This window comes from Lethenteron reissneri, chromosome 33, assembly GCF_015708825.2.
Source record: "Lethenteron reissneri isolate LAM-NWPU_2019-01 chromosome 33, ASM1570882v1, whole genome shotgun sequence".
Taxonomy (NCBI): Eukaryota; Metazoa; Chordata; class Hyperoartia; order Petromyzontiformes; family Petromyzontidae; genus Lethenteron; species Lethenteron reissneri.
Genome location: NC_083811.1, coordinates 1,571,122 through 1,599,080, shown reverse-complemented (window position 1 = coordinate 1,599,080; position 27,959 = coordinate 1,571,122). Strand labels below are relative to the sequence as shown.

The 27,959-nt window shown below is 48.7% G+C and overlaps 1 protein-coding gene across 1 annotated transcript in view; it reads right to left on the bottom strand.

The window, feature by feature from the left end:
- LOC133350422 (beta-1,4-N-acetylgalactosaminyltransferase 3-like) overlaps positions 1–27,959 on the bottom strand; it is a 64,615-nt gene that overhangs the window by 33,702 nt on the left and 2,954 nt on the right. Inside the window, exons 2-3 of the mRNA XM_061564761.1 lie at positions 25,428–25,504; positions 6,763–6,921 (exon numbers count right to left, since the gene is read on the bottom strand). Of these exons, the coding sequence (XP_061420745.1) occupies positions 6,763–6,921; positions 25,428–25,504 (236 nt within the window). The remainder of the gene's footprint in view (positions 1–6,762; positions 6,922–25,427; positions 25,505–27,959) is intronic.

The following is a 27,959-nucleotide window of genomic DNA, read 5'->3' as shown; positions in this document are numbered from 1 at the left end:
TGAGCACACGATGAAGGCCGGAGCAACACGCGGGGAGCTTCTGGCGGCAGCCCGGTGCCTGGCCAGTGCTGATGTTGTTGTTGTTGTGAACACAGCCGCACTCGCAACTCGTTTAGTGCTGAGCTGACCTAGGACGGGTTCAGCTATTCGTCAGCGGTGTTGGCCGTGAGCGGAAATCGAACGTGGACCGGCGGGGTTCCGTTGCGCGGTGCGCTAATCACTGCGCCACTGTTCCACACTCCTCCTCCCCACTCCCCACACTCCCCACTATAGCCGCCTCTTATTAAGTGGAATTTCAGAAAGCCTTCTTCGCGCCGTTGTTTAAGGAATACAAAGCTTGCAAGGCTGCCCGTGTTCCATCAGCGTTCGTGACAATGTTATTCCCGGACCTTTACAGAGATTGATTGCGTGGCCCACGGAATCCATTCCTCGGGGGGGAGGGGGGGGGGCAGTGGATGTTGTTGTTCAGAAATCAATTACCAGCGGTCCCTCCGTCATCGATTTTATGCTGAGACACATTACCGGTAATCCAGCATCATCGTTAGGATGCTTCAGCAGGCTGCCCCTCCCTCCCATTCCCACACCGACTCCCGCCCCCCCAATCCAATAACCCAGATCCAGCTCTGTATACCCCCTCCCCACTCAGCCCCCCCCCCTCTCCACTACTCCCCGCCCGCCCTCCACCGACTTGCCCTCCAAACGACATCCCAATCGCATCGCAATCAATTCCGTGCCCTATATTTGACCAGGCGAGGGCTGTCCAGGGTTAGAGGTGGGAGTAAGATGGGAGTGTTAGAACAAGGAGGGGGGTGTGGGGGAGGGGGGTGTGGGGGAGGGGGGTGTGGGGGAGGGGGGTGTGGGGGAGGGGGGGGTCATTATCTATTTGGCGAGGAGCAGGTAGACTGGCGTGGTATTTCACAGCCCCCCCCCCCGTACTCCCTGCGCCCCCCCCCAGAGACAGCTGTTAATTGCCATCGAATAATTGCAATAATGCGGGGAGCGGTGGCGCAGAGGTTAGCGCGCCGAGCTGCGTAGCTGACCGTGGGCCACGCAGCACGGGTTCGATTCCCGGCCACGGATTCGATGCGACCACTGTCCGGGCCCCTCGCTGCCGACCAGCGCGGTGAAGTATGGCTACACAATCCGACCACTGCGCGTGTCGTCTGCAGACAGCTCCTCTGGTGGTGGTGGTGGTGGTGGTAGTGGGGAGGGGGGGGGGGTATTTGACCATACTTCACCGCGCTGGCCAGCTCCGAGTTGGTGAAGGCGGCGCGCAACGGCGTGGGAGAAAAGTCGAGGAGGGCGGTGGACGTTGGCTGCCCGGCCCTCGGTGCTCGAAGCCCTCGACTTTAAACCTCGCTTTCTCGTTGACACTGTCCGTGGTGCGGTGTCTAAACATTGCCACTTGGGAGACAAAGGCGGCCGGGCGTGGTGCTGGCTACCCACCCCCTCGTGTGTGCCGTGCCGGCCTTCATAGGCGCTACTCGCTGACAGCACTTGCCCCAACAGTCTGTCAAGGCTACACGGGGGAATCTTTGCCTTTGCGGAAAAAGTCGTAGGGGGGGGAGAGGGCGCGGAGGCATAGGGGGGAAATCCAATCCAACCCGGACAGAGGCGGGGGGGGGGTAATGGGGGGGGTAATGGGTGTGGGGGGTGGAGGGTGCGGGTGGACGGTGCGGGGGGGGTTGTGCTACTCTGGCCGATTGCCTCGCCGCGTCTTCACAATGGACACCACTCAGCCTCGGCGCTGTCCGAGTGCTGAGTCTCTGTGTCTCGCTGTCCGAGTGCTGAGTCTGTGTCTCTGGCTGTCCGAGTGCTGACCTCTGTGTCTCTCGCTGTCCGAGTGCTGAGTCTGTGTGTCTCGGTGTGGTCGATTCTTCTCCGTCTCCGTCTCTACGCTTCTGTCTGTCTCTCTGCGCCACTGCTCCTCTCTCTCTCTCTCTCTTTATGTCTCTCAAACCACCTATGTGTGTCCGTTTATCTCTCAATCTGTCTGTCTAGCCTGTCCCTTCGTGCATTTGTCTGTCTGTGTTCATGTTCCTATCTATCTTTGTACCTATCTTTCATAACTATGCCCATTCCCCGTGCTGTCTGCCTGTCTCTGTGTATTTCTATATTGCTTCCTGGCTTGATGCTGATGCTGGGACGCCGTGGTGCCGAGAAGCTAACTCCCTCTTGGTACGCAGGAGGGGTCGTGGGTTCGATCCCCACCCTGTGATGCCTGCTGTATATTTGGAGTTTACGTGTCTCTCTCCGCGTGGCCGCGTGGATTTTTATCCGGGTTCTATGGCTTTTCCCTGTACATTTAGAATCGACACCACGCGTTTTAAAGTATTTGGCTGCTACAAATTGCCACATTGTTAGGCTACCATTTGTGGCCAGTCGCTTCTGAAAACGAGCTATATAGCTCAGTAAAATATATATATATTTCTAGATTAGTTTCAGATTTAAAGTTCATTTGCCAGAGTACCCACGTAGCTTGATTCGTCCAGTAGGGTGCAACGATTGCTGCTCTGCGTGTGATCCCACTTAATCAGAATCAACATTTACATATATCCAGGAGGGGGAATCCGATGAGCCATGAAGCTCGTTTTCACAGATGTCCAGTGAGGGGTTGCTGGTCACCAAGTTGCACAGTGGCCGACTCTTTGCGAATGACCTCACGGGATCTCTAACGCCCGCCGTGAAGCAGAGGGACGCGTGATATCATTACGGACATTGCATTCGTAATAATAATAACAATCAGGGCGGCCACTCGATTCGAACCGCGAAACCTTTGCGACAACGAGCAGCGAACGTGCTACAACTGGACCGCGTCACCGCCCGATGCTAGTGATGGTGGTGATGGTGGTGATGGTGGTGATGGTGGTGTTGATAGTGATGATAGTGATGGTGTCGGTGATGACGGTGAAGATATATGTATGCATGTTGAACTTCTTTCCCACCATACGTAGCCAACCGCGATGGTGATGCTGTTGGTGATGCTGTTGGTGATGCTGTTGGTGATGCTGTTGGTGATGCTGTTGGTGATGTTGCTGGTGATGCTGCTGGTGATGCTGTTGGTGATGTTGTTGGTGATGCTGTTGGTGATGCTGTTGGTGATGCTGTTGGTGATGCTGTTGGTGATGCTGCTGGTGATGCTGTTGGTGATGCTGTTGGTGATGCTGTTGGTGATGCTGTTGGTGATGCTGTTGGTGATGTTGCTGGTGATGCTGTTGGTGATGCTGTTGGTGATGCTGTTGGTGATGTTGTTGGTGATGCTGTTGGTGATGTTGCTGGTGATGCTGCTGGTGATGCTGTTGGTGATGCTGTTGGTGATGCTGTTGGTGATGTTGCTGGTGATGCTGCTGGTGATGCTGTTGGTGATGCTGTTGGTGATGCTGTTGGTGATGCTGCTGGTGATGCTGCTGGTGATGCTGTTGGTGATGCTGTTGGTGATGCTGTTGGTGATGTTGCTGGTGATGCTGTTGGTGATGCTGTTGGTGATGCTGTTGGTGATGTTGCTGGTGATGCTGTTGGTGATGTTGCTGGTGATGCTGTTGGTGATGCTGTTTGTGATGCTGTTGGTGATGCTGTTGGTGATGCTGCTGGTGATGCTGTTGGTGATGCTGTTGGTGATGCTGTTGGTGATGTTGTTGGTGATGCTGTTGGTGATGCTGTTGGTGATGCTGCTGGTGATGCTGTTGGTGATGCTGTTGGTGATGCTGTTGGTGATGTTGTTGGTGATGCTGTTGGTGATGCTGTTGGTGATGCTGCTGGTGATGCTGTTGGTGATGCTGCTGGTGATGCTGTTGGTGATGCTGTTGGTGATGCTGTTGGTGATGCTGTTGGTGATGTTGTTGGTGATGCTGTTGGTGATGCTGTTGGTGATGCTGTTGGTGATGCTGTTGGTGATGTTGCTGGTGATGCTGTTGGTGATGCTGTTGGTGATGTTGCTGGTGATGCTGTTGGTGATGCTGTTGGTGATGCTGTTGGTGATGCTGTTGGTGATGCTGTTGGTGATGCTGCTGGTGATGTTGTTGGTGATGTTGCTGGTGATGCTGTTGGTGGTGCTGTTGGTGATGCTGTTGGTGATGCTGTTGGTGATGTTGCTGGTGATGCTGCTGGTGATGCTGCTGGTGATGTTGTTGGTGATGTTGCTGGTGATACTGTTGGTGATGTTGCTGGTGGTGGTGATGGTGATGATGCCTGGTACTAATCTGATGGTAGCCGTGGTCGGGAATCGGAACTCGGTTGGGAAGGGGTTCACAGTGCAGTGCGCTAACCGCTGGGCCACCGCTGCACGCAATGCGATAATGATGATGATATTGCTATGCAATTGAGTTTCGGTTCTCTCGGGGTATGAGCCTGGCTGATAAACCCCAAATAAATTACTTTTAAATCAGCTTTAAAAAAATAACCTCATGAAACTAAATTTAATTTATATATAAATTTCATGTGATGGAGTAGTGGTGCAATGGTTGGAGCGCTGCCAAATGATGAACCCGGGTGACCGGAATTAAATCCCTAGCGAGGGGCAACATTGTTAGTGGCATCGAGTGATTATCTGAACCGGTCCTGCAGCCCCTCATTCCCCCCACTCCTTCACCAGCGTGGTTGAAGTATGGTCAAACAAACCCTGACAGACCAAGAGAGACAAAGACACAGATACGTACGAACGCAGAGAGATGAACATAGACGGACGGTATCAGGCGGAGGTGGTGGTTGTGGTGGCGGCCACGCTGCTGCCGCACGTGGCCACTGCCTGTGAATCCCAATTGTGTGGAGGCAGCAGCGAGGGGTTGGTAGATCACCGCACAGATCACGTTGTGAAACTCCCCTCCCGTGGGCGTCGAGGAGGAGATGGCCCATACCCCCTGGCTCGCTAGGAGAACGCGGTACAGCAAGTGGACTAATCGCCATCTGTTTCCATCTTCACGGGGATTGAGCGTTGCCCCCTCGTGCAAGGCGTGCTCCGGTTTATTCCTCCTCCCCCCACCTCCATTCATTCACTCGTCACGCACAGCCAGCGAAGGGGACCTTTGGCGCCCAACGTGGGAATACCTTGTGCGCCAGCATTCGCATGAACTGCTCTTGGCTGCCATAGACCGGCGTCTCGAGTGATTTGTTTGATCCATGGATCACGAGGAGGGATGGAGGGAGGGCGGAGGAAGGGAGGGAGGGAGGGAGGGAGCGGAGGAAGGGAGGAGGGAGGGAGGGAGGGAGGAGGGGGGTGGCAACCACGCTGGACGACGCTCCTCCTTTGAGCGTCGCAGTCCGCTTCGAACCTCGACCTCCTCCCCACGCGTCTCATGAATATCATAACAATAAGCACTCGTCAATAATTTGCTGAAAACTTCTTAAAATAAAACCCCCAAATGTAGCGGCGGCAGCAGCAGCAGCAGGAACCCACGCGGAACGAGTCCTACGACTGGGCGTGGCCCCCGCTGGACGAAGCGAGTGAGTTGCCAACATTCGCAGACGTCCCGCAGTGGAAATTAGTGAGCGGTTTTAATGGATCGGGGTTAAAAGCCCTGCAGAGCGGCGGTTGCCTCCTGGTGTCGAGACGCGGAGCTAATGCGCCTGCCCACACGCGATAGCGATCGTAATTGGTTCCAACTCTCCTCCTCATCGGTGCGTCACGCGTGGGGATTGCTGTGCCACGCACATCGCTAGCCGGAGCTCGAGAAGAGACGCGGGTACAGGGCTACCACGGTGGGTAGGAGATGTTAACTGCCTCGCCTGGTATACAGGAGGTCGTGGGTGCGATCCAGACCTTGACGCCTGTGTACTTGGAATGTGCGTGTCTCTCTCCCCGTGGTCGCGTGGATTTTTCTCCGGACTCCTCCAGTTATTCCCCTCCACATTTAGAAATGTACGTTTAGAGTATTTGGCCGCAATAACTTTCCACGTGACAAGCCACTTAGTTGAGCTGTCGTTTGTGCCCAGGTCGCTTTGAGAACGTGCAACATAGCTGAGTGGGCCTTGCCTGGAAAATACAATTTTAAGTTTTAGTTCGTTTAGTTTAGACTGCAGGCAACTCACCAAAGAATGCCTCGCTGAGTTTCGTGACTATTTTTTCTGGAGGGTCCTGCCAAGTAGATGCAGTAACGGGGGTGCGGGTGATTGCCGTGTGTAAATTCCAAGTGAGTACCTTGCGGCGTGATCGTTTAAACCCGGTCCGTGATGTTGTAACACGATTGACCAACTCTTGCGATTTTACGTGACGGGATCTCGAACGTCCGCTGTGCAGCAGATGGCGCGGGCCAGTGATGGTGAGTGCACACACCGCAGTACTAATCAGGGCAGCCACGGGATTCGAACCGTAAACCTCTGCAATTCGTGGGTGTACATCCGTGTATGTGTGCCTTTGTGTGGGAATCGGTAGTTCGGCGATTAGCGCGCTGCGCTTCAAACCCGGCAACCCGAGTACGATTCCCGCTCATGTCCAACACCGGTTCTATGCCTCCCCTAGATCGACTCGGCCTCAAATGAGTACCTGACCCCATGGTGTGAACATCACCATTGGCGAGACAGGCAGCTGGACGTGGTGCTGGTCACTCACCCCCCTCGTGTGCCGTCCCGGCCTTAATAGGTGCTCGCTAACAGCACTTACCCAAACAGTCTGATCAAGACTACACGAGGGGGTCTCTGTATGTGAGTGCAGAATAGGAGGCAGAATAGGGGACAGATGGTACGGGGAGCAATTCTGCTCGTTAAGGGGTGTGGGGGGGGGTAAGGGGGGCATGGCCCCCCACGCAATGGCCGCTTGAGACGACTCACGTCAGGGGACCAGGGCGCGGGTTCTCTGCTGTTTGCGGGGTGGCCCCCCTCCCCCTCCTCCTCCTGGCGGCGCGGCGCGGGGCCTCGGGACGCGAGCATCGCGGCCAAGTCCACCCTGTTGTGGGGCCCCGGTGGAGGCACGGACCGCCGGTCTGGGGACTGTGGGGGGACACGGGGACATGTGGGGGGGACACGGGGACGCGTGCGCTCGTCATTCAGCGACATGGGAGACACGTGGGGGGGGGGGGGTGGGGGGACAGGAGGAGATGCCGAGACGCGGGCACGACAACACGCAGAGACACGGGGACACGGATGTGGGGGACACGCGGACACGGGGAGACACGAGGAGACATGGGCACGGGGCGACGATGACATGCGAACACGGGGACACGGGGACACGAGGACACGGGGACACGGGGACACGGGGATACGGGGACACGGGGACACGGGGACACGGGTCATACGTGGAAACGAGGAGACAGACGAGGGGGCACAGGGACAAAGGAATGCTAGGATTCGGAGATGGGCACGCGAGTATGTGAGCGCACACAAACCACACGCGCTTACCGAGCAAAATCAAGTCAACACGAGTGGAGAAATCAATTAGTGCAGTTCATGTGTGTTCATGCGCGTTTATGTGTGCGAACTGCACTGCGCTACGACCCCGGCGACCAGAGTTCGAATCCCGATCACGGCCAACGAATAAACGAAACCGATCCTGGGCCCCGTTCCACTGGCCTCCCCCAGCCTTGAGCGAGTACCTGTTGCGGAGTTGCGTACATCGCCACTGGGGAGACAAAGGCAGTCGGGGCGTGGTTCTAGATATTTTGTCTGGGTTGGGACCCCCAGACACCCTAGAAGGTTTGGTCCCCCCCAATGTTGACTCCCTGGTTGCGGCCTTGCTTCATTCACGTCGTCTTGGAGAAACAGACTCGTTGTTTAAACTGCTACGCCGTCTAGACGGAGTTTCACACTCGCTACGTTGCATATTCGGGCAACCCAATTGCGTTCAACATCGGAATGCGGTCACAGTCCTCTCACATGCCGACTCCTTGTTGCGCTTCTTAATTACGGTGCATTCTCTGCCAGCGTTGTTATCGGGCATCATCTAATTCACCGCCAGATGAAGCCCCTCGCTCGCCAAGCCGCTGACATTTCTCATTCTCGCGATGCCACGATCCAGCCGGCTCCTGCACGTGAGCATATTTCGCCACTCTGTCTCCGTGACGGACGTCCCGCGCGAACGTGGCGTTCCCTCTCTTGGCTGTCATCATATCATTCGTCTCGATCACCCGCCATCCATCTCGTCTCGCGAAATCCACTTGCCTTGACTCTCAACGTGATATTCAACAACCCGCGTATACGTCATCTAATCCACGTGTTCGCCTTCCAGTCTCTCAGTGTAAGTCCACGACTCCCATTCTCTCTATCTATCTCGTACCTCCGATTAGCACGGTTGGCTACGTACGGTGCGAAAGAAGTTCAACATACGTCTATCTGTGTCCGCGTGTAAACCTCAATGTTTCCTGCACGCAGCCGGTCCTTCTGTAACATCCAACATCTCCCTCTCCTCGCAGTGACTGTGCTATTGCCATCGTAGGGTGGCGTTCATCCAGCAGTGCATTAGCCTCAGCTGCTGCTGTTGCTGACGATAGTGATAGTTGGAGAGAGAGAGAAAAAAAACCCTGTTATTATCATACATAATTAACCTATTATTCTATGCATGGGTTCACTGAAGCGGCAACTTGATAAATCATCCCGTCGTCTTATCGACGTGAAATGGAGCTATTTCTGGTTTCCAACATCGCACGAAAATCTAATTTGTCCAGTCCACGGAGAACCTGAAACAAACCCGGGAGCCGCGGCGATGGGAGGAAAGGCCAGCGCCGGCAAGTTATAGATTTAAACAGTTTAGGAATGAGAGCGTGCACGAGAGAGGCAGAGACCTCGTGCATTGAAAGATATCCAAAACCTTCGCTAACTACTAACCCCAGTCACTGAACGTTTTTATTATCCACCACGTGGCAGGGCTTCAATCCAGCCGGGCCTGACCCGGAACCAGCCAGCCAGAAAGTGCTTGCCAACCCGGCACACCACGTCCTGGATGTACCTCTCGCTGGCGGGGCTGCTACACAATTCTGGAGTCACATGCGGCGCCGACTCCAATTTTAGGCAGTGAGCCAAGAAAATACTGAGCCAAAAATATAAATACAGGTCGCTTCAAAAAAATGTGAACACTTCCGAGAATTTGCAACAACACCACGAGAAATGTGCTTCCGGGCTCTGGAGACCACCTGGAGAAGATTCCAGGCAATGTGTTGACAATGCTGGCGAACAAGTGGAGACTCTTTGACTTTTTTAAGCTATTAACATACATTTGTTATCATGTTGCAGTGTTTCATCTTCTTGTTTCTTTCGGTAAAGTCACGTAGAAGGGAAGTAATAAAATAATAAAAATAAAACATAATAAAACAATTCTCACGACGTTTCGGCTACAACGCAAGCAGCCGTCTTCAGGTGAAGAATGAGACACTACCAAACTAGGAGCTTATATATAAGCTGCATTGGGGGTTGAAGAGCGCCTTAACAAAAAGAATGTGCATGTGAAGAGGAATTTAGCATATTCATGGAAAATGCGTAGGCGTTGGGCGGGGGGGTGTCAAAGTCATATTATGCCCATGCATTATGCAGGATCAGCAGCAACCAAGGGGGGTGCATGGATTAGCAGTAACAAAGGAAAGGAATGTTAATGATATGTAGCTGCAGTTACTCAACAACCACGTAGAAAACTAAAGTATAAACTACATAAAAACTAAAGTATAAACTGCATCGCACCATCAGTATACTTACTATACTCTATAATAAGCTGAGTTACTAACAGCAAGTAATACATTACAATTCTACCTCGTAAAAATTCTATAATATGCTTCCATCTAAACCTTATTCTCTTATATCACACGAGCATATACCGTACTATATACTGCCATAGATAAACCCAACATTAAATTATATACTGTATTGCTGTAAACCAACCTATATCTTATACATTTAATATAACACTATGTATTATTCTACACACCCTAATGTGTATCGAAATGGTTTATTACGTCCTTCCAATGATTGCTGAGCCAGAATCCATCTTCTCGGTTAAAATTGTCTCTGTGTTTGTATATGTGGATCGCCTCATGAACGAATCTCTCATGATAGCCAGATGGCTTGCAGAGAACCTCTGTCTTGGAGAAGTCGATATCATGTGAGCCCACTGAGTTGTAACAGTGATCTGCCACGGCTGAGGTGTTTGTCCTACCGTGTTTCAGGTCAGCTTTATGTTCACGGATGCGGTCCGAGACATGTCGTTTGGTTTCCCCAATGTAACTGCTACCACAGAGGAAACTTAGTTTGTAGACGCCAGGGTACTGTATGTCTGGAACCACATCTTTCACAGACGGTACCAGATCACGGATTTTATGTACTGTGTTGAATCGGACCTGGATCTTGTGTTTAATCAGGATTTTGGAGATCTTTTTTGTGACTCCAGCAATGTAGGGTAAGGTGATGGTCTTGAAAGGCTCCTCAACAGGATCCTTCTTGATGGTTGGAGTGATGGCTTTGCGGATTGTATAGTCGGAGTAACCATTTGCCTTAAGAGCTTGGCGTACGTGTTTGAGTTCACTGGAAATGTGTTCATGGTCGGAGATGCATTGGGCTCTATGATATAGAGTCTTGATGAGGGAATTCTTCTGGGATGGATGGTGGTGGGAATCCGGTTTTAGATAAGCATCCGTGTGGGTGGCTTTCCTGTAGACAGAGTGGCTCATTGAACCATCAGGTCTCCTTTTGATTAGGACATCCAAAAAGGGTAGCTTGCCATCATTTTCGACTTCCATGGTGAATCTGATGGCTGGGTGTATGGAATTGATGTGGTCGAGAAATTGGTCTAGAGCAGGCCGGCCATGTGGCCAGATGACAAAAGTGTCGTCTACGTACCTCTTCCATAAGGTCGGGCGTAGAGTGGCAGTCTGGATAGCGTCCGTCTCAAATTTCTCCATGAAGATGTTGGCTACAACCGGAGATAGGGGGGAGCCCATTGGGGTGCCCTCAATTTGCTTGTAGAAGGTTCCATTCCAGGTGAAGTATGTATTGGTTAAGCAGTGTTTCACCAGGGGGGGTACCCCAGCATTCAGTCCTTGATGAACCAAGTCTTCAATGATTGCGATGGTGTCAGGCACAGGTACCTTGGTGAACAAGGAAACCACATCAAAACTGACAAGCAGGTCGTCTGGGGACAGGGCAATCCCCTTGATTGTCGATACCAGGTCAGTAGAGTTTAGTACTGCAGAGGTGGTTTTTCCAGTGAAAGGCCGTAGGATTTCGGACAAAAAACGAGCCAGTTTGTAAGTGGGGGAGTTGATAGTAGAGACAATGGGACGAAGAGGTGTATCTTCTTTATGTATCTTTGGCAAGCCGTACAATCTTGGTGGTCTGGCTGCAGAAGGTTTCAACGAGAACTGTTTGGTCTGATCAATTAATGCGGTTGAAGCAGAAATGATGTTGTTGGTTTTGGAGACGAGGCTGTTGGTGGGGTCTCTTTTTATTTTTGTATAGCTGCCATCGTTTAATAGTTCTTGAATTTTGTTGTTGTATTCTATTTTGTCCATGATGACAGTGGCATTGCCTTTGTCGGCTGAGAGGATGACAATGTCATCCCTCTTTTTTAATTGAGCTAATTCAAAACGCTCCTCTTTGCTGATGTTGCTAGCTGGCATCTTAGCGTTTTTGAGGGTTACAGAGATTTCAGATCTTGCTACGTCTGCAGCGATGTGACTCAAGCCCTTGAGAGCTACATCTACTCGAGCAATTATATCATTAACTGGTATGTGTCTAGGTGTGACTGCAAAGTTTAGTCCTTTAGCTAAAACGGATTTCAAACCTTCAGAAATAGGACTGTTACTGCGATTAATTACGACTTTGTTAATATCTAGCTTTTCAATGTGTGGGTCCGGTTTCTTGTTTGAGAGGCGATTGAATTTGGAAATCAAGTTGTCCTTACATTTAGTCGACATAGCGGCAGCTGAAGAGGCAGTCATTTTTTCCACATGTTCCCAATCCGATGTGGACATTGTTACACTCAAAGATAAGTGTGATTTGTAGAGTGTCTTGTCTAACTGATCTAGTTCGGTGCGCGTAAGTCTGATTTTCTCTGAGATAAGAGCTAAGCTAGTTCTAGACAGAATTCGTTTCGCATTAGAAGAAGTTACAGCAGCAGATGTTAGTGTAAATGCGTTTGGTATTACCTTAGAGTCGCGGCATCTCTTCAGAAAGGTGAGAGACTCGATTAGCTGAGCCTTCTTATCCCGGAGCTTGTTGAAGGATCTCAAAGTTATGTGGAAACCCTCCCCGTAGAGGCGGTTAAATTTCGATTTAAAGCTTTCGTGACTGCAGGGATTCATCTTCTTGTTTCTTTCGGTAAAGTCACGTAGAAGGGAAGTAATAAAATAATAAAAATAAAACATAATAAAACAATTCTCACGACGTTTCGGCTACAACGCAAGCAGCCGTCTTCAGGTGAAGAATGAGACACTACCAAACTAGGAGCTTATATATAAGCTGCATTGGGGGTTGAAGAGCGCCTTAACAAAAAGAATGTGCATGTGAAGAGGAATTTAGCATATTCATGGAAAATGCGTAGGCGTTGGGCGGGGGGGTGTCAAAGTCATATTATGCCCATGCATTATGCAGGATCAGCAGCAACCAAGGGGGGTGCATGGATTAGCAGTAACAAAGGAAAGGAATGTTAATGATATGTAGCTGCAGTTACTCAACAACCACGTAGAAAACTAAAGTATAAACTACATAAAAAACTAAAGTATAAACTGCATCGCACCATCAGTATACTTACTATACTCTATAATAAGCTGAGTTACTAACAGCAAGTAATACATTACAATTCTACCTCGTAAAAATTCTATAATATGCTTCCATCTAAACCTTATTCTCTTATATCACACGAGCATATACCGTACTATATACTGCCATAGATAAACCCAACATTAAATTATATACTGTATTGCTGTAAACCAACCTATATCTTATACATTTAATATAACACTATGTATTATTCTACACACCCTAATGTGTATCGAAATGGTTTATTACGTCCTTCCAATGATTGCTGAGCCAGAATCCATCTTCTCGGTTAAAATTGTCTCTGTGTTTGTATATGTGGATCGCCTCATGAACGAATCTCTCATGATAGCCAGATGGCTTGCAGAGAACCTCTGTCTTGGAGAAGTCGATATCATGTGAGCCCACTGAGTTGTAACAGTGATCTGCCACGGCTGAGGTGTTTGTCCTACCGTGTTTCAGGTCAGCTTTATGTTCACGGATGCGGTCCGAGACATGTCGTTTGGTTTCCCCAATGTAACTGCTACCACAGAGGCAACTTAGTTTGTAGACGCCAGGGTACTGTATGTCTGGAACCACATCTTTCACAGACGGTACCAGATCACGGATTTTATGTACTGTGTTGAATCGGACCTGGATCTTGTGTTTAATCAGGATTTTGGAGATCTTTTTTGTGACTCCAGCAATGTAGGGTAAGGTGATGGTCTTGAAAGGCTCCTCAACAGGATCCTTCTTGATGGTTGGAGTGATGGCTTTGCGGATTGTATAGTCGGAGTAACCATTTGCCTTAAGAGCTTGGCGTACGTGTTTGAGTTCACTGGAAATGTGTTCATGGTCGGAGATGCATTGGGCTCTATGATATAGAGTCTTGATGAGGGAATTCTTCTGGGATGGATGGTGGTGGGAATCCGGTTTTAGATAAGCATCCGTGTGGGTGGCTTTCCTGTAGACAGAGTGGCTCATTGAACCATCAGGTCTCCTTTTGATTAGGACATCCAAAAAGGGTAGCTTGCCATCATTTTCGACTTCCATGGTGAATCTGATGGCTGGGTGTATGGAATTGATGTGGTCGAGAAATTGGTCTAGAGCAGGCCGGCCATGTGGCCAGATGACAAAAGTGTCGTCTACGTACCTCTTCCATAAGGTCGGGCGTAGAGTGGCAGTCTGGATAGCGTCCGTCTCAAATTTCTCCATGAAGATGTTGGCTACAACCGGAGATAGGGGGGAGCCCATTGGGGTGCCCTCAATTTGCTTGTAGAAGGTTCCATTCCAGGTGAAGTATGTATTGGTTAAGCAGTGTTTCACCAGGGGGGGTACCCCAGCATTCAGTCCTTGATGAACCAAGTCTTCAATGATTGCGATGGTGTCAGGCACAGGTACCTTGGTGAACAAGGAAACCACATCAAAACTGACAAGCAGGTCGTCTGGGGACAGGGCAATCCCCTTGATTGTCGATACCAGGTCAGTAGAGTTTAGTACTGCAGAGGTGGTTTTTCCAGTGAAAGGCCGTAGGATTTCGGACAAAAAACGAGCCAGTTTGTAAGTGGGGGAGTTGATAGTAGAGACAATGGGACGAAGAGGTGTATCTTCTTTATGTATCTTTGGCAAGCCGTACAATCTTGGTGGTCTGGCTGCAGAAGGTTTCAACGAGAACTGTTTGGTCTGATCAATTAATGCGGTTGAAGCAGAAATGATGTTGTTGGTTTTGGAGACGAGGCTGTTGGTGGGGTCTCTTTTTATTTTTGTATAGCTGCCATCGTTTAATAGTTCTTGAATTTTGTTGTTGTATTCTATTTTGTCCATGATGACAGTGGCATTGCCTTTGTCGGCTGAGAGGATGACAATGTCATCCCTCTTTTTTAATTGAGCTAATTCAAAACGCTCCTCTTTGCTGATGTTGCTAGCTGGCATCTTAGCGTTTTTGAGGGTTACAGAGATTTCAGATCTTGCTACGTCTGCAGCGATGTGACTCAAGCCCTTGAGAGCTACATCTACTCGAGCAATTATATCATTAACTGGTATGTGTCTAGGTGTGACTGCAAAGTTTAGTCCTTTAGCTAAAACGGATTTCAAACCTTCAGAAATAGGACTGTTACTGCGATTAATTACGACTTTGTTAATATCTAGCTTTTCAATGTGTGGGTCCGGTTTCTTGTTTGAGAGGCGATTGAATTTGGAAATCAAGTTGTCCTTACATTTAGTCGACATAGCGGCAGCTGAAGAGGCAGTCATTTTTTCCACATGTTCCCAATCCGATGTGGACATTGTTACACTCAAAGATAAGTGTGATTTGTAGAGTGTCTTGTCTAACTGATCTAGTTCGGTGCGCGTAAGTCTGATTTTCTCTGAGATAAGAGCTAAGCTAGTTCTAGACAGAATTCGTTTCGCATTAGAAGAAGTTACAGCAGCAGATGTTAGTGTAAATGCGTTTGGTATTACCTTAGAGTCGCGGCATCTCTTCAGAAAGGTGAGAGACTCGATTAGCTGAGCCTTCTTATCCCGGAGCTTGTTGAAGGATCTCAAAGTTATGTGGAAACCCTCCCCGTAGAGGCGGTTAAATTTCGATTTAAAGCTTTCGTGACTGCAGGGATTCATCTTCTTGTTTCTTTCGGTAAAGTCACGTAGAAGGGAAGTAATAAAATAATAAAAATAAAACATAATAAAACAATTCTCACGACGTTTCGGCTACAACGCAAGCAGCCGTCTTCAGGTGAAGAATGAGACACTACCAAACTAGGAGCTTATATATAAGCTGCATTGGGGGTTGAAGAGCGCCTTAACAAAAAGAATGTGCATGTGAAGAGGAATTTAGCATATTCATGGAAAATGCGTAGGCGTTGGGCGGGGGGGTGTCAAAGTCATATTATGCCCATGCATTATGCAGGATCAGCAGCAACCAAGGGGGGTGCATGGATTAGCAGTAACAAAGGAAAGGAATGTTAATGATATGTAGCTGCAGTTACTCAACAACCACGTAGAAAACTAAAGTATAAACTACATAAAAAACTAAAGTATAAACTGCATCGCACCATCAGTATACTTACTATACTCTATAATAAGCTGAGTTACTAACAGCAAGTAATACATTACAATTCTACCTCGTAAAAATTCTATAATATGCTTCCATCTAAACCTTATTCTCTTATATCACACGAGCATATACCGTACTATATACTGCCATAGATAAACCCAACATTAAATTATATACTGTATTGCTGTAAACCAACCTATATCTTATACATTTAATATAACACTATGTATTATTCTACACACCCTAATGTGTATCGAAATGGTTTATTACGTCCTTCCAATGATTGCTGAGCCAGAATCCATCTTCTCGGTTAAAATTGTCTCTGTGTTTGTATATGTGGATCGCCTCATGAACGAATCTCTCATGATAGCCAGATGGCTTGCAGAGAACCTCTGTCTTGGAGAAGTCGATATCATGTGAGCCCACTGAGTTGTAACAGTGATCTGCCACGGCTGAGGTGTTTGTCCTACCGTGTTTCAGGTCAGCTTTATGTTCACGGATGCGGTCCGAGACATGTCGTTTGGTTTCCCCAATGTAACTGCTACCACAGAGGAAACTTAGTTTGTAGACGCCAGGGTACTGTATGTCTGGAACCACATCTTTCACAGACGGTACCAGATCACGGATTTTATGTACTGTGTTGAATCGGACCTGGATCTTGTGTTTAATCAGGATTTTGGAGATCTTTTTTGTGACTCCAGCAATGTAGGGTAAGGTGATGGTCTTGAAAGGCTCCTCAACAGGATCCTTCTTGATGGTTGGAGTGATGGCTTTGCGGATTGTATAGTCGGAGTAACCATTTGCCTTAAGAGCTTGGCGTACGTGTTTGAGTTCACTGGAAATGTGTTCATGGTCGGAGATGCATTGGGCTCTATGATATAGAGTCTTGATGAGGGAATTCTTCTGGGATGGATGGTGGTGGGAATCCGGTTTTAGATAAGCATCCGTGTGGGTGGCTTTCCTGTAGACAGAGTGGCTCATTGAACCATCAGGTCTCCTTTTGATTAGGACATCCAAAAAGGGTAGCTTGCCATCATTTTCGACTTCCATGGTGAATCTGATGGCTGGGTGTATGGAATTGATGTGGTCGAGAAATTGGTCTAGAGCAGGCCGGCCATGTGGCCAGATGACAAAAGTGTCGTCTACGTACCTCTTCCATAAGGTCGGGCGTAGAGTGGCAGTCTGGATAGCGTCCGTCTCAAATTTCTCCATGAAGATGTTGGCTACAACCGGAGATAGGGGGGAGCCCATTGGGGTGCCCTCAATTTGCTTGTAGAAGGTTCCATTCCAGGTGAAGTATGTATTGGTTAAGCAGTGTTTCACCAGGGGGGGTACCCCAGCATTCAGTCCTTGATGATCAGACCAAACAGTTCTCGTTGAAACCTTCTGCAGCCAGACCACCAAGATTGTACGGCTTGCCAAAGATACATAAAGAAGATACACCTCTTCGTCCCATTGTCTCTACTATCAACTCCCCCACTTACAAACTGGCTCGTTTTTTGTCCGAAATCCTACGGCCTTTCACTGGAAAAACCACCTCTGCAGTACTAAACTCTACTGACCTGGTATCGACAATCAAGGGGATTGCCCTGTCCCCAGACGACCTGCTTGTCAGTTTTGATGTGGTTTCCTTGTTCACCAAGGTACCTGTGCCTGACACCATCGCAATCATTGAAGACTTGGTTCATCAAGGACTGAATGCTGGGGTACCCCCCCTGGTGAAACACTGCTTAACCAATACATACTTCACCTGGAATGGAACCTTCTACAAGCAAATTGAGGGCACCCCAATGGGCTCCCCCCTATCTCCGGTTGTAGCCAACATCTTCATGGAGAAATTTGAGACGGACGCTATCCAGACTGCCACTCTACGCCCGACCTTATGGAAGAGGTACGTAGACGACACTTTTGTCATCTGGCCACATGGCCGGCCTGCTCTAGACCAATTTCTCGACCACATCAATTCCATACACCCAGCCATCAGATTCACCATGGAAGTCGAAAATGATGGCAAGCTACCCTTTTTGGATGTCCTAATCAAAAGGAGACCTGATGGTTCAATGAGCCACTCTGTCTACAGGAAAGCCACCCACACGGATGCTTATCTAAAACCGGATTCCCACCACCATCCATCCCAGAAGAATTCCCTCATCAAGACTCTATATCATAGAGCCCAATGCATCTCCGACCATGAACACATTTCCAGTGAACTCAAACACGTACGCCAAGCTCTTAAGGCAAATGGTTACTCCGACTATACAATCCGCAAAGCCAGCACTCCAACCATCAAGAAGGATCCTGTTGAGGAGCCTTTCAAGACCATCACCTTACCCTACATTGCTGGAGTCACAAAAAAGATCTCCAAAATCCTGATTAAACACAAGATCCAGGTCCGATTCAACACAGTACATAAAATCCGTGATCTGGTACCGTCTGTGAAAGATGTGGTTCCAGACATACAGTACCCTGGCGTCTACAAACTAAGTTGCCTCTGTGGTAGCAGTTACATTGGGGAAACCAAACGACATGTCTCGGACCGCATCCGTGAACATAAAGCTGACCTGAAACACGGTAGGACAAACACCTCAGCCGTGGCAGATCACTGTTACAACTCAGTGGGCTCACATGATATCGACTTCTCCAAGACAGAGGTTCTCTGCAAGCCATCTGGCTATCATGAGAGATTCGTTCATGAGGCGATCCACATATACAAACACAGAGACAATTTTAACCGAGAAGATGGATTCTGGCTCAGCAATCATTGGAAGGACGTAATAAACCATTTCGATACACATTAGGGTGTGTAGAATAATACATAGTGTTATATTAAATGTATAAGATATAGGTTGGTTTACAGCAATACAGTATATAATTTAATGTTGGGTTTATCTATGGCAGTATATAGTACGGTATATGCTCGTGTGATATAAGAGAATAAGGTTTAGATGGAAGCATATTATAGAATTTTTACGAGGTAGAATTGTAATGTATTACTTGCTGTTAGTAACTCAGCTTATTATAGAGTATAGTAAGTATACTGATGGTGCGATGCAGTTTATACTTTAGTTTTTTATGTAGTTTATACTTTAGTTTTCTACGTGGTTGTTGAGTAACTGCAGCTACATATCATTAACATTCCTTTCCTTTGTTACTGCTAATCCATGCACCCCCCTTGGTTGCTGCTGATCCTGCATAATGCATGGGCATAATATGACTTTGACACCCCCCCGCCCAACGCCTACGCATTTTCCATGAATATGCTAAATTCCTCTTCACATGCACATTCTTTTTGTTAAGGCGCTCTTCAACCCCCAATGCAGCTTATATATAAGCTCCTAGTTTGGTAGTGTCTCATTCTTCACCTGAAGACGGCTGCTTGCGTTGTAGCCGAAACGTCGTGAGAATTGTTTTATTATGTTTTATTTTTATTATTTTATTACTTCCCTTCTACGTGACTTTACCGAAAGAAACAAGAAGATGAATCCCTGCAGTCACGAAAGCTTTAAATCGAAATTTAACCGCCTCTACGGGGAGGGTTTCCACATAACTTTGAGATCCTTCAACAAGCTCCGGGATAAGAAGGCTCAGCTAATCGAGTCTCTCACCTTTCTGAAGAGATGCCGCGACTCTAAGGTAATACCAAACGCATTTACACTAACATCTGCTGCTGTAACTTCTTCTAATGCGAAACGAATTCTGTCTAGAACTAGCTTAGCTCTTATCTCAGAGAAAATCAGACTTACGCGCACCGAACTAGATCAGTTAGACAAGACACTCTACAAATCACACTTATCTTTGAGTGTAACAATGTCCACATCGGATTGGGAACATGTGGAAAAAAGAAAAAATGACTGCCTCTTCAGCTGCCGCTATGTCGACTAAATGTAAGGACAACTTGATTTCCAAATTCAATCGCCTCTCAAACAAGAAACCGGACCCACACATTAAAAGCTAGATATTAACAAAGTCGTAATTAATCGCAGTAACAGTCCTATTTCTGAAGGTTTGAAATCCGTTTTAGCTAAAGGACTAAACTTTGCAGTCACACCTAGACACATACCAGTTAATGATATAATTGCTCGAGTAGATGTAGCTCTCAAGGGCTTGAGTCACATCGCTGCAGACGTAGCAAGATCTGAAATCTCTGTAACCCTCAAAAACGCTAAGATGCCAGCTAGCAACATCAGCAAAGAGGAGCGTTTTGAATTAGCTCAATTAAAAAAGAGGGATGACATTGTCATCCTCTCAGCCGACAAAGGCAATGCCACTGTCATCATGGACAAAATAGAATACAACAACAAAATTCAAGAACTATTAAACGATGGCAGCTATACAAAAATAAAAAGAGACCCCACCAACAGCCTCGTCTCCAAAACCAACAACATCATTTCTGCTTCAACCGCATTAATTGATCAGACCAAACAGTTCTCGTTGAAACCTTCTGCAGCCAGACCACCAAGATTGTACGGCTTGCCAAAGATACATAAAGAAGATACACCTCTTCGTCCCATTGTCTCTACTATCAACTCCCCCACTTACAAACTGGCTCGTTTTTTGTCCGAAATCCTACGGCCTTTCACTGGAAAAACCACCTCTGCAGTACTAAACTCTACTGACCTGGTATCGACAATCAAGGGGATTGCCCTGTCCCCAGACGACCTGCTTGTCAGTTTTGATGTGGTTTCCTTGTTCACCAAGGTACCTGTGCCTGACACCATCGCAATCATTGAAGACTTGGTTCATCAAGGACTGAATGCTGGGGTACCCCCCCTGGTGAAACACTGCTTAACCAATACATACTTCACCTGGAATGGAACCTTCTACAAGCAAATTGAGGGCACCCCAATGGGCTCCCCCCTATCTCCGGTTGTAGCCAACATCTTCATGGAGAAATTTGAGACGGACGCTATCCAGACTGCCACTCTACGCCCGACCTTATGGAAGAGGTACGTAGACGACACTTTTGTCATCTGGCCACATGGCCGGCCTGCTCTAGACCAATTTCTCGACCACATCAATTCCATACACCCAGCCATCAGATTCACCATGGAAGTCGAAAATGATGGCAAGCTACCCTTTTTGGATGTCCTAATCAAAAGGAGACCTGATGGTTCAATGAGCCACTCTGTCTACAGGAAAGCCACCCACACGGATGCTTATCTAAAACCGGATTCCCACCACCATCCATCCCAGAAGAATTCCCTCATCAAGACTCTATATCATAGAGCCCAATGCATCTCCGACCATGAACACATTTCCAGTGAACTCAAACACGTACGCCAAGCTCTTAAGGCAAATGGTTACTCCGACTATACAATCCGCAAAGCCATCACTCCAACCATCAAGAAGGATCCTGTTGAGGAGCCTTTCAAGACCATCACCTTACCCTACATTGCTGGAGTCACAAAAAAGATCTCCAAAATCCTGATTAAACACAAGATCCAGGTCCGATTCAACACAGTACATAAAATCCGTGATCTGGTACCGTCTGTGAAAGATGTGGTTCCAGACATACAGTACCCTGGCGTCTACAAACTAAGTTGCCTCTGTGGTAGCAGTTACATTGGGGAAACCAAACGACATGTCTCGGACCGCATCCGTGAACATAAAGCTGACCTGAAACACGGTAGGACAAACACCTCAGCCGTGGCAGATCACTGTTACAACTCAGTGGGCTCACATGATATCGACTTCTCCAAGACAGAGGTTCTCTGCAAGCCATCTGGCTATCATGAGAGATTCGTTCATGAGGCGATCCACATATACAAACACAGAGACAATTTTAACCGAGAAGATGGATTCTGGCTCAGCAATCATTGGAAGGACGTAATAAACCATTTCGATACACATTAGGGTGTGTAGAATAATACATAGTGTTATATTAAATGTATAAGATATAGGTTGGTTTACAGCAATACAGTATATAATTTAATGTTGGGTTTATCTATGGCAGTATATAGTACGGTATATGCTCGTGTGATATAAGAGAATAAGGTTTAGATGGAAGCATATTATAGAATTTTTACGAGGTAGAATTGTAATGTATTACTTGCTGTTAGTAACTCAGCTTATTATAGAGTATAGTAAGTATACTGATGGTGCGATGCAGTTTATACTTTAGTTTTTTATGTAGTTTATACTTTAGTTTTCTACGTGGTTGTTGAGTAACTGCAGCTACATATCATTAACATTCCTTTCCTTTGTTACTGCTAATCCATGCACCCCCCTTGGTTGCTGCTGATCCTGCATAATGCATGGGCATAATATGACTTTGACACCCCCCCGCCCAACGCCTACGCATTTTCCATGAATATGCTAAATTCCTCTTCATATGCACATTCTTTTTGTTAAGGCGCTCTTCAACCCCCAATGCAGCTTATATATAAGCTCCTAGTTTGGTAGTGTCTCATTCTTCACCTGAAGACGGCTGCTTGCGTTGTAGCCGAAACGTCGTGAGAATTGTTTTATTATGTTTTATTTTTATTATTTTATTACTTCCCTTCTACGTGACTTTACCGAAAGAAACAAGAAGATGAATCCCTGCAGTCACGAAAGCTTTAAATCGAAAAATGTTGCAGTGTATTATCCGTTCTTTTCCCATTGAAAACGATAGTCTCATGTAAGTGTTAACATTTTTTGAAGCACCATGTATGAACTCAAAACACGTTAGTCAATAACGCCAGTGGCATTCTAAATAAAATAAAATAAACTATTATACATAATAGGCGACGTTTCAGGCAACCGCCCGTCTTCACAGCGCATAGAGAGGCCAGAGGGGTCGAGTGAAATTATATGGTGAGAAATTAAGCCAGGTGTGGCCAAAGCTACGAGTTGGAGCCCACTTGACAACCACCATGAGATATTTTTTCGAAGACAGAGTGCCTCTACACCATTAAATATCAGAGACCGTGAGCGTAATGATGTGATTAGACAAAATGAGCCGCGATATATAATAAGAGCAGCCCTAGGTGCGACCGTGCGAGAGACAAATCAAATATTGGGGCCCCACCTGACCAATTGCCGCACCCCCTAAGCTGACAATGTCGTCACTACGCTGCTGCTTACAGAACGATGACGGCCACCACAATGCGGTTGTTGTAGGCCAACGTCACTGCAGCAATAGCTGGGGGGAGGGCGAGGGCCTGGGTCAGGTTGGTAAGGTGGGGTGGGCACGCGTGGCCAGGATCGGGACCCACAGACGCCCCAGCCAGAATGAACGCGAGACGAGACCCTCACGAGCACGATGGACGCTCCAAGCAAAGATGACACCCCCCCCCCCCCCCCCCGCTACGGGTTCAGCGCCGATCTCCATTCCATGCGCGTGTTTGTGCCCAACCAGGCCCCCCCGTTACTCACCGGGTACATGTCCTAGCCGCTCTGGACGACTGGAGTAGGGGTGGCAGTGTGGCTCGTGGGAGCCACGGCCATAGTGAGTGGTATCCTGGATGCGGCGTGCCCAGGGATTCTTAGCTCACTGGATACCTTCCCCAGGAGTAAGTGGCACGTTGTGCTACCTTAGTAGCCACATTCATAGCGAGCGGTATTATACTCGATACGTATGTTGAACTTTTTTCGCACTGTACATAGCCACCCGTGCTAATCGGAGGTTCAGAGGAAGGACAAAAAACTAAACACAAACAGCAGATCTAAAAAAAAAAATTGGTGTGCCGGGTGAAAAATATATTCCTGTGCCTGTCCTCGGTGAACGTTATATATATCTAAATATAAAGTATTGTGTTTTGTGTTAGTAAGGCATTTGTTTCACGTGGTGTATTCGTGAGTTTTGCCGCCAGACGTTTGCCGCGCCCACATTCGAAACGTCTGAATTTCTCCTGCACGGTATCCAGTCCGCAGCCTGCACCTGCCACCTTTGAAAGCGAGGTTGGTTGGGTTGAGCACAGTTGACGCACAGACACGCGCTTGGGAAGCGGATAGCGGGAATACTCGCTCTAACGGACACACAAGCGCCTACCCCGGCAGGTATTACCTCTTAGGGTCTAAGAGTATTCCACCAGACTCACCGAGACGCATAGGCTCGCACAGAGAGATCAATAAACTCACACGTATCCATAGACTCGAAGAGAGAGACCCATAGACTCGCATAGAAAGACCAAAATACTCAGACAATGAGACCCATAGACTCGCACAGAGAGACACATAGACTTGCACAGAGAGACCCATAGACTCACACGAAAACCCATAGACTCGCATCGACCGAACCTAAACATCTAAGATGACTGCCAAAATAAAACATGGCCGCCACCCAACAATGGTGGCCATAATACTGATTCTTTCGGTAAAGTCACGTAGAAGGGAAAAAATATATATTGCTGTGGATTTCACACCTGATGATGATTGCTTGTGTTGCATTCGAAACGTCGTGAGAATTTTTATTGTTTTATATTTGTGTTATTTTATTATTTCCCTTCTACGTGACTTTACCGAAAGAACCAAGAATATGAATCCCTGCAGTCACGAAAGCTTTAAATCGAAATTTAATGGTGGCCATCTTTGATTTGCAGGTGGCTAACGTGAGTTCATTTTGTACGGAAAGAACCACCCCCTGCCGTGCACATCTCGCGCGAATGTCACTGCCTGCTCGTATCGGCTCTCTAAAACAATTTCTGTCGGGAGGGGGTGGTGGGGGAGGGCGAACACCCCCACGCGCTTATCTGCTTCTACCGCGCTTGCAATGCTGCTTACTACTGCCAGTCGCTCAGATGAACTCAGATGCTCGCGTCACGCAGACGCATGGAGGAAGGGGTGGGGGGGGGCACGAAGCCCCGGGGGGGTGGGGGAATGGGGGGGGGGCACGGGAGGTTAATGAGAGTGGCCCGCGCTGCGCCGCCGGGGGTCCGTGCGACAAACGGCGATGCCGTCTCTTCGTGCTGGCGATAATCCCAGCCGAGATGAGTGGACGCGGGCGTTAATAACTCTCCTCCGGTGCATCAACGCACCCCCCCCCCCCCCGCGTAATTCACCGTCCGCGACATCATCCACGCTCCCCTCCCACTCGTCCGCCTGCCGTGAATGCATTTTTAAAAGAGATTCCTTAGAGGATACTTGCTTTTGCATCCGACGAAGAATAAAATATTCAACGTAATTTACAGGACCCTTTTGGCAGGCCACTGATGGATGAATGCCTCCCCGTGTGCAGTGTCAATCACGGGGCTTTTGTTTGACCATACTTCACCACGCTGGTCAGCAGTGCTGGTTGGTGATATTCGGGGGGGGGGGGGAGTGGTTGGGCAGTGCGGGGAGAGGAATTATGCATTTTTTTGTAATTGTTGTTCTTGTTGTTCGTGTTGCTGTTGTTGTTCCTGCCTTCTGTTTGCTCCTCACGAAGTCGGTGGACGCCCGTCCACAAGTCGAGGCTCCCAGGCCGCGTGGCTCACCGGAGCGCCGAGCCCGACCCAGCGCGTCCCGTGGGGTCATTAGAAATGCATGGGCGTGAGAACACTTTTGTCATGGTCGAGAGGAGATGCAACTTTCCTCTGCGCTATCGATTTCCCAAACCGCCTTGAACTCGTGCCGCGAACAGCAACATCGGAAGGTTGGTGGTAAAGATGGCGTGGTTGTGGTGGTAGAGACAGTGTGCCTCAATGTGCCTCTTAGCTTTGCACAAGCGCCGTGGTGATTTCACCACCGCTTTGTGGCTGACATCGGTTGTGGTGGTGGTGGTAGACAACGTGGTAGGTGGTGGTTGTGTTGGTGTCAAGGCAAGACTCACTGAGAGGTGAGAGACTGGACCGCCGCTTCTCGTCTCGTCTCGTACTCTGCCCCGCACGCTGTCTGACCTCCCGACCCCTGGGAACGACACGGGGTTGGTGGCGCACAGAAGGATGGGGATGGGAGAGAGCGGGACGGTCAGGGAATGTGCCCAGCTCAGGGGTGATGAAGGCTGGTCGCGCAGTCGTGAGTCAGGGACTCTGTGCGTGGTTGACATCAGAGACGGCACGATCTCTGTGTGTTCGTGTGTCTTTGTGTACGTGGGGAGTGGTGGTGCAGCGCTTAGCGCGGTGCGCTACGAATCCGGCGACCAGAGTTCGATTCCTGCTCACAGCCAACACCAGCGATGATTATCTGAACCGGTCCTGGGCCTCCTCTAGGTAGACTCTGTCTCAAATGAGTACCTGCTGCGGTGTGTAAACATCACCTACTGGGGAGACAAAGGCGGCCGGGCGTGGTGCTGGTCACTCACCCCCTCGTGTGCCGTTCCAGGCGTTCTTAGGTGCACGCGAACACCACTTGCCCCAACAGTCTATTACAGGCTATACGGGGAATCTGTCATTGTCCGTGTGTGTGTGTTTATGATAGGTGTTGTGTTTGTGTAGGACGCTGTGGTGCCGACTTGTTGGAATCTAATTAGGGGGAGACGGAACGACGTTTGCAAACAAATATATAACACACAGCAATGAGATGCAATTGATTGGCGGTTGAGAGACCTGCATCCAGCGGTGGATTGAGAATGGTTGTTATGCGAATGAGATTACACACGTGTTCATTGACCAGCGCGGTGAAGTATGGTCAAACACTGTGCTCAATTTTTGCCGGAAGAGTCCAGAATGCTGTGTTCATCTTCCCCATTGGTGACATGTGATAGCTGTAGCTTGTACTCTAGTGGTAGTGCCTTACGCCATGAATCCCTCCTTCAACCCAGCAGCAGCGTGCTGGGAAATATCGCGTGAGAAATTGAACCCTGGTCCAACAACCCCTGCGAAACAACACATCACGGGGAGGCCATCATGCAGCAGTGGCTGCGTGTGTGTACACACAAAGACCCCCCGTGTAGCCTTAGCAAACTGTTGGGATGAGTGCTGTTAGCGAGCACATCGACGCACGCACCCACACACACACGGCCACGGGGTGTGTGCGTGCTGATGATGAGGGCGTGCGAGTGGAAACTACACACACACCGCTTGTCCCACTTGCACGCCCTCATCAGCACGCACGCACACACACACGCACGCACGATCGCCGTGTGTGCGTGTGTACGTGGGATGTGCAGAGTGAGGCGCGAAGCTGCAAATGAATGCTGCCCAAGGTCGTCAGCATTAATACCGCCCCAAGGTCGCCGTTTATTAATACGCCCTTTGTACTACACACGTACTTACACACACCACACACACCACACACACACGCAGATATACAAAGACACAGATCCCCTGTATAGCTTTAACAAACTGTTGGGGCAAGTGCTGTTAGCGAGCACTTATAAAGGCCGGAACGGCACACGAGGAGAAGAGTGGCCAACACCACGCCCGGCCGCCTTTGTCTCCCCAGTGCTGATGTTTACACGCTGCACCAGGTACTCATCTGAGTCCGAGTCAACTTAGAGGAGGCTCAGGACTCGTTCAGATCATCGTGTACTGGTGGTGACTGTTAACGGGAATCGAACTCGGGCCACAGGGTTCGCAACACCGCACCCTGTCCGCTGTGTCCACGCAGAGACACCAGCAGAGACACCAGCAGAGACACCAGCAGAGACACCACGACGCGTGGTGTCTGCACTGCGACACGGATGCTCGTCCATGCAGCAATGACTGCCGGCTATGGTTGTGATGATTCAGTCGTCCGGTGCAGGTCTCCCTGCAGCTGCATTCACTGTCTCCATCTCGTTCGCAAAAACAAAAACCTTCAGAAAGACTTCTTTCATCAATATTAGAGGGTTGTCACGTAAACAGAACGTGGCCAATTCGTCACTCGTACAGCACTAACCGGTGTGTTGGAGAGCCAAGCCACAATATTCACAATCTGAGTACGACATTTCGCCAATAATTACAACTAGCTTCATCAGGCGGACAGCCAGATGCTGTGGAGAAATCCTCCAGTTTCGTTCCTTAAATCGACGGATAGATGTGATTACGTCACTTGTGAGCCCTTCACATGCAAAGGGGGTGGGGGTTAATGAATGCCTTGTCATTACTTCATGAACACCTTCCATTACTTGCAGGTCTGAGTGTAAAGAAGAGGGCATTTGAGGCAGCAGAGCTGGACTCTTGACTCGAACTGCAGCTGTTGGCATTTGACCTCAGGTGTTCCGACCGCTGATGCTGCTGTGCGAGTGTATGGGTCTCTCTCTGACTATGCGTCTCTGTGTGATTCTGAGTATCTCTTTATGAGTGTATGGGTCTCTATGTAGGCGTCTGTGTGTGAACCTTGGGTCTCTCGGTGTGAGCACATGGGTATCTTTCTCGCCGCGGTAGCGAGATGTTAATTCCTTCGCCAGGTATACAGGAGGTCGTGGTTTCGATCCCACCCT